General features: G+C 34.0%; 1 protein-coding gene across 1 annotated transcript; it reads left to right on the plus strand.

Annotated features, from left to right (window-relative positions):
- The first annotated feature begins 2,301 nt into the window (after nucleotides 1-2,301).
- Nucleotides 2,302-2,790, plus strand: LOC108735368 (larval/pupal cuticle protein H1C-like). The gene has a single exon (XM_018467306.1). It carries the CDS (start codon nucleotides 2,360-2,362, stop codon nucleotides 2,720-2,722), a length of 363 nt encoding a protein of 120 aa, XP_018322808.1. The 5' UTR covers nucleotides 2,302-2,359; the 3' UTR covers nucleotides 2,723-2,790.
- The last annotated feature ends 5,210 nt before the right edge of the window (nucleotides 2,791-8,000 follow it).

An 8,000-nucleotide genomic window follows, 5' to 3' on the forward strand; every position in this document is an offset into this window, starting at 1 on the left:
GAAGTAAGCCCATCAGAACTTGAACCCGAAAGCTTCGAAATTCAATTAGAAAAAGCAATTAAAGGCATTTCAACAAATGAGGAGGCAAGTGTAGTGGCACTGTCAAAATCTATAGTAAAGAAAGAGTTCTTACTTTTTGAACAGACTGGGAAGAGGTCACCAAATTTAGAATCGATGTACAAAGCATTGCTTTCAGTTAAGCCTACTTCAACTGAAAATGAAAGAGTGTTTTCTATTTCAGGAAATATAGTTAATAAAATAAGAAATCGGCTGTCTGATAAAGCTATAAATGCATTAGTTTTTCTAAAGGCATATTTCATCAGACAGAGTAAGCTGACCTAAGTGTTATGTATTTGTCTGTCTGTTGTTCAGCTCCTCAGCGTGAGATGTTCCATTGATCTTGCAAAGTTTTCATTTGTTTTTATTGTGATTAACATGCCATAAATGGTGCTGTGATTGTAATTTAATTATAATTTACATTTATTTTCTACCTGAATTTTAGATATTAACGTTTTCTTTCATGTTACTTTTTTTTTTGTTTTATAGAAGCTATTTTTGTTCACCAGTTTTAAGTTGATTGTTTTTCTAAATATGGTGCTGTCATCATAATTATGAGTCTGAATAATATTATTTCTGTTTTGTTTTTAAAAAGTTAATTAGCTTATTCAGAAGATTAATGTTTTTGAATATAATCAATAAAAGTTTTATAATTAATTTGATACTTTTATTTGAGAGGAAAACCACTAAATTTGTTGTTGAGAAAACGTACGTAAATGTAAATTTCTCGGCAACCCGAGAAGCCTCGAGAATTCTCGAGACCCGAGAAATTAAAAAGCTCGAGAAAACATGAACCCTAGTAGGGAACCAGTTAGAAGATAGTAGGTACCGTTGTAAAATGACTCAAGATAAGAAATGCTAGAAAAGGAATTAAGTCCCAAACCACCGAAGAAACCCATCATTAAATATCAATTAGGAGGGTACGAGAAATATAGAGTGTAACTGTTAGCATGCTAAATTAATTTTTAAAGAGATTATATGAAAGTACAGCAACAAAATTATTTGAATAGAAGACAATAGAATTTATAGGTATAAAGAATTTAATAAAAATGTTTTAAAAGATATTTAGATAGTGACAATAAGTAATAGAATAGTATTAAGAATCGAAATATTTGAAGAGACATCATGAAAACAGAAATTGAAAAGAGATATTGCAATATTTACAGAAAAATAAAAGAATAATATTTGAAAAGTAAAACGCAATAAAAATACAATCAGAAAAAATCAAACGAAAGATTATAGCAAGTAATGTCGCCACATTACTAATTTATCGATAATCGATAACTAAAATCGTACTTGAATTGAGAGATCATTGACCATCAGAAAAATACTCATTAAAGACATTTATGAAAATAATTACATTCTAGATTCAATATTTTTAACCCAAGCATCTCTCACAGTCTTTCACAGTCTCTCAGTTATTGCCTACGTGTTTTTATGGATCTCTCACAGTCTCTGTATGAGAGACTCGAACGATAAAATTATTAATTCAGAGATTCGAGTCTCTCACAGAGAGCTTACAATAAAACTACAATTAGAAAAAATCAAACAAAAGATTATAGCAAGTAAAGTCGTCACATTATCACATTATCAATTTATCGATAATCTATAACTAAAATCGTTTATCACCCAAAACCAGGCAGAAGTATTTCCCACTTGGGGCCATCGAAGTACCATTTGTAACGGGATGCTTCAGCCGTTTAATTGGTCGCTCCGTATTCTTTTTTAATATAAAATATGGTAAACCATACGTGACCTATATTGGCGGTGATATATGCATACATATTGGATAATTTACGACACTTGTTCGAATATTGTTTTCATAAGTATATATTTATTTTCATATTTAATTTACTATTTAAAACATTAGCTATTACCTTGGCAGTAAATTTCTATGAAGAATAGAATTACATTCAGTGGGTTTATCTTCTACTTATGTACATTCTACATATTCTGTTTCCAAACCATCATTAAACAAAATAAATTGTAAGATTACCAAATCGACCGTACGTAAGTGGCTACGTACATTACATAATTAAACACCAAAATGCCACAAATTTCGCTTTCTGTTGACATATATTACTAAACGAAAGAACTCGATATTTCCGCAATGGTAACAATTTACGCCTCCAGAGCGGGCGGCCACTTTCCTTGTACGAATTTCGCCAAGGTCGGTCAAGGATAACAGCAACGACGTCACTTCTTGTAAAAGAACTGCACTATAAAATCTCTGAGATATTTTCAATCTTCATCAGTTTCGTTTTTGCTCTAATCAAAGCAACACAGACCTACTTCGTTCAAAATGTTCAAGCTGGTGGTGTTGTCTGTATTTTTGGCCGTGGCTGCTGCTCGTCCTGGTTTTCTTCACGGAGAGGTTGCCGTTGCAGCTCCTGCTGTATCTATTCCCTCTGCAGTGAGTCATCAATCCAGGACCGACATAATTAGCAGCCCTGTCGTTGCCACATACGCTGCTCCAGTTCACGCTGCACCCGCCGTTGCCGTTGAGGCTTACGCTGCTCCAGCCCATTTTGCTTATGCTGCCCCGGCTCCTATTGCCCTTCCATCTGCCGTAAGCTCTCAATACAGGTATGACGTTCACAACAAACCACTGGTTGCTGCCTATGCTGCTCACACTTTGGCATATTCTGCTCCTCTGCCGTGGTAAGGCCATCATAACAGTAAAAATGACTGAAAATCGCTGTATCTATATTAAATAAAAAATATAACAAATTCCTTTGAATTTTCATTTTAGACATCTTTTTCTGTGATACATAATCTCGCAGAGTTGAGTACTTAAATAAAAAAAAAACTAAACATATTCTGGTATATATTCTTAGATTTATTAGCAAAATAAGAGGTCTATTCAAAAAGTATTGCGAATGTTGTGTTTCTTCAAAATGTATTTATTTTATCATGAATATCTATTTTGTTACCTTCAAAGTAATCCCTACCAGATATTATACACTTGTGCCAACGTTTTTTTCCAATCCTCGAGGCACTTCAAAAAATAACTTTTTGTAATCTTGTTCAGCTCCTCCTTCGATGCCGTTTTTATCTTCTCAATCGCACCGTAGCGCCGCCCTTTCATGGGCCTCTTCAGTTTCGAGAACAAGAAAAAGTCACAGGGGGCCAGATCTGGGGAATACGGTGACTGCGGCATTATTAGTGTGTTGCTTTTTGCCAAAAATTCGCGCACAAACAACGATGTGTGAACAGGGGCATTATTATGGTGCAAAAGCCAATTTTTGTTCTTCCACAAATCCGGGCGTTTCAGGCAGATTGCTTTCTCGCAAATTGCACATAACTTGCAGGTAATATTCTTTATTAACCGTTTTACCCTATGGCAAGAACTCATGATGCACCACGCCCGTGCAATCGAAGAAACCCCGTATGCAAAACCTTCACATTCGACGTAACTTGAAGCGCTTTTTTTGGTTTTCATTGGGATGATTGAGCTTTGGTTTTCTCGTCATAACCATAAACCCCTGATTCGTCACCAGTCATGACCCTCTGGAGCAAATTTAGGTTATCGCGACAGAATCCAACAGCTCCTCAGCAATGTCAACGCGATGCACTTTTTGGTAGAAATTAAGCAACTTTGGTACGAATTTCACGGCGACAAGTCTCATGACCAAATCATTTGTAAAAATCGAATGGCAGGAGTCAATCAATATGCTTAGGTCCTCAGCAACTTGTCTAACAGTGGTTCGACGATTGACCAATACTATTTTCTTCACTTCATCAATGCTTTCTTCTGTTGTTGACGTGCTCTGGCGTCCGGCACGCTCTTCATTGTTCACGGTCCTCTGAGAACATTTTGTACCACTGATAAACGTTGCTTCGGTCCAAGGTAGGTTCACCATATGCCACAATCAACATTCGGAATGCGTCCGCCCATTTAATTTTGTTTTTCACACAAAATTTGATGCAGATTATTTGATGCATTTTTTGGAATAGGCATAAATCGAAGACAAGCTGAAACACGTACAGGCAAAGCAACTGTCAAAAGTTAAATGAACATTCAACATGGTCGAACTTGTTGGTATAAGTGAGAAACATGAGTACCAACAAAACACCACAAAAAAAATGAAAATCGAATATACTTGACCCACGGAAATTCAAAATTTGCTGTACTTTCTGAACAGACCTCTTACAAGCTTTTGTCTTTTCTTCCATCACAACTCATTGTTTCATTCTTCATTCTTTTTTTGAGTAAATTTTTAAGTGTGTTAGTGACAATAGTTTTTTGAATTAAGTTTGTGATTCTAATCTGTAATTTTAATTTATGTGCAATTTTAATTGGTAAAAGTTTTTATAATATTTTACTTTAATTATATCTTTTATCATCCAGGAGCTATGTTAACTTGCTTTGCAATTAATTAAAATTTAGCAAATAGCCTTGATAAAATTCCCAACTTTGAAGTAAATCGTTGGCCTTGTGATGTTTTACTGATAAATCCAAGAAAATTTACCAAGAAAGTTACAGAATTTTATTCATTTACCTTTTTCTGTCCGAATGGAAAATGAAAACGGGATAATAATTTCAACGCCATCTTTAGATATTTGCTACTAATTGTAGTAATTCATGCATACTACATAACAGGGTCATTACAAAGGATATCTAATTGTACAACTATCAATGGTATATGCTAGTGATGAGAATTCAGTTGGCAGGAAGTTGTGTAACTTTCGTATTAATGTATAAAACAGACCCTTCTTAATGTTATTCAAATAATTTTATAGCTGATAGCTAATAAAAATTACTACTAATCTTAAAACAGTTACGATAATAGTAATATTTCGGAAATAGCAAATAGCATCGGAGAAAGATTCATTTCGATAGTAAACAATTGATGATGATTGCATCGAAACGTTGCTGTAAATAATATGTTATAAAATAAAAACTGGAGATTAAACTACTGTTAAATGCAGAATACACTATAAAAAAATATAAAGTATTAAATTCACTAATCGAGGGCAAATATTATTTAAAGTTATTTTTGGCATATGGAATGAGTTCTTTATATGTATATATAGGTAGATACCTACCTAATACTATAGTATTCATTAATTTTTTGTTTTCCTGAAATGAGGAAAGTAAATATTTATTAATTCCATGAAATATTTTAACTTGACAAAAGCTCCGATGCTCTTTGGGATACAAACCCGAACTTGAGTACAAGATTTATATTTTTGTTATACACTGATATCAACTTTACTCTTTGAGATATTTAAGAAAATTTGTTAGAAAATAGTTTCGTCGTTCTATATCTGAAAGTAATGACTAAATTGTTGGAATAAATAAGACAACTAAACACTGATTAACTGTATGGAAAAAACTGATTATTTCATGAACAGCTCTATATATTATGGGACAAGATGTTAAATATACTTAAAAATGTAGGGATGAGTTACAAAGATAGAAGAGTGATATTTAGCTTGCACAAAGAGCAACAGGCAGTTATACAGCTGGGGCTGCAACGTAGAGAAGAAAATATTAGGAAGGGAGTCAGACAGGGGTGCACACTAACATCGCTACTTTTTAATTTATACATCGAAGACATGATCAACATCATTAAAGACAGTACAACTGTAGGAATAAATATACAGGGGCAAAAGATTAGTATGCTTAGATTTGCAGACGATGTAGCAGTATTAGCATCTAGCAGGAGGACAGCAAGGAGGATTTAGAGATAGCTTTAAATAAAATGGAAGCGGTACCGACAGATCAGTACTGTATTTAAAATAAATAAAAGTAAAACTAAAATACTGGTATACAAGGAAAGGAATTGTGGGAAAAGAGCGAATATAAAGATAAGAGACGAAATATTTGAAGAAGTGATTGATTTTAGATATCTAGGAAGTCAGGTAAGTCAGGACGGAAGGAGTAGTAGGGATATAAAGCAGAGGATAGCGCAGGGCCGTGTCGCCTTTAATAAAAAGAAGTCACTTCTATGCTCGCGAACGGTTAATTTAGAAATTCGAAAAAGGTTGTTAAAGGTGTTTGTTTAGAGCGGGGCTTTGTACGGGTGCGAAACAGGACAATGGATGCGGCGGAATGAAAAGAAAGCCTAGACAGCTAAACTCCTGCCATTCCTTAGACAAAAATTTTCAGCGTTTCTGAGAGCGTCTCTCACAGTCTTTCACAGTCTCTCAGTTATTTACAAACAATTCCTTTAAATTTTAATCATTGATTACTATATATCTATTAAAAAACCATAATGGCCGACGTCAGTGACAATGGGCAACAATTAAAAAATAATGGTGACTGACAACAGCAACAATTAGAAAAGAATGATGGCCGACACTACGTCATAGTATTCATCACAAAAGTGAATTTCGACCACTCGAAGCAATGGGGCTAACAGTTTCGAGCTCACGGTTACTGATATGGGGGAAGAACTAGTTTATTTAATGAAAATAACTTACAAAATATATCATGACTAGTATGTCACTAATTACACAGTATGTTTTATAAAACAGCAGTCAATGGCATTGATCACGTATTAATTGAAGAAACTTATTTTTCATTATATCACTCCTGCCGATTTCAAAAAAGTGTCATTTTAAAACCATAATGGTCATTTATTTTATATTAGTCTATACTTTTCCATGAGTGGAAATAAATAAGTTTTATGATATCGAATCTTACTAAAAAGGAGAGATCCAATAACAAAAACAAGGGCGTAAAAATGCATGTCATGAAAAAAAACCTCATCGAACAAACATTTTCTTCCCTATTAGACTACGATTACATATGTTTTAATCAATGGTCTAAATACAGCATCATCAAGCAAGGACATGTTACCTTTACGTTAATACAAATATTCTGGATTTTAAGTGAAATATTGTCGCAACAAGGTCTAGGTCTAGGTGTAAGTGAATGGAATAATTTGACCCAAAAGTATAAGACCTTAATGTTCTATCTCATAGCCATATTAAAAAAAAAATAATAATACATAATATTCAGCAAGTGAGCTGAACTTAGAGAAGAGCAATTAACAGTTAAAAACTTAAAGCAATGAACGCAGTGAAATTTTTTAAGTGTTTGTAAAAAGTATTTAAGAAACTACTTCTATAAAAAAATTAGATTGGGTTGTGAAAAATGCTTGTTAGAATCTATTTTAAACAAGGAAACGATTATCTGTTTCAAATAAGTGCCAGAAAAAAACTGCATTTCAGTAGGATGCTAAAACTACTGTCGATAGAAAAGGTTAGAAAGGAAGAGGTGTTAGAAAAAGTTACAGAACAGAGGCCGTTATGGAAGTCAATAAGGAATAAGATATTAGAAGAAAAAACAGGAGTTAAGAGAAATAGAGGTAGACCTAGATTAGATTACTGTTCACAATTAGTTAGACATGTACGAGGGTCATTCAAAATAAACGAGCCTTTGTCAAAAAAAGTTATCTATTACTTTAAAAGTAAAATAACTTGGTGTTTATTTTTCTACATAGTTCCCTTCTTTATTTATACATTTTCCCCACCAAACAGGTAGTTTTTTCATGCAATTTTCGAAGAATGACTTCGGACGAGTATCCAACCAATTCCACACAAACTATTCGACCTGTTGATCGTCCGCAAAACGCTCTCCACCAAGCGCTTCCTTTAAAGGTCCAAATAAATAAAAATTGCATGGTGAAAGAACAGGGTTGTAAGGAGAGTGGTCGAGTTTATTCCAGTTTTTCCACTAATTTCTGGACCGCTAGACCTGCATTGTGGGGCGCAGAAACAGAACATCTTGGATTGGCAGTCGTCGTCTTTTTGACCGATAGGGAGCTCGAACTTTGTTAAGAAGGTCACGGTAATATGGAGCGTTTATCGTACGACAATTTTTCAGAAAATCGAGGAGCAAAACTCTTTGAGAGTCCCAAAAAATCGTTAACATCACCTTCCCAGTTTATAAGCGAGTTTTCGTCTTCGATGGTTCTGACTCTTCCTTTGTT

Source organism: Agrilus planipennis, unplaced genomic scaffold, assembly GCF_000699045.2.
Source record: "Agrilus planipennis isolate EAB-ADULT unplaced genomic scaffold, Apla_2.0 scaffold27, whole genome shotgun sequence".
Lineage (NCBI taxonomy): Eukaryota > Metazoa > Arthropoda > Insecta > Coleoptera > Buprestidae > Agrilus > Agrilus planipennis.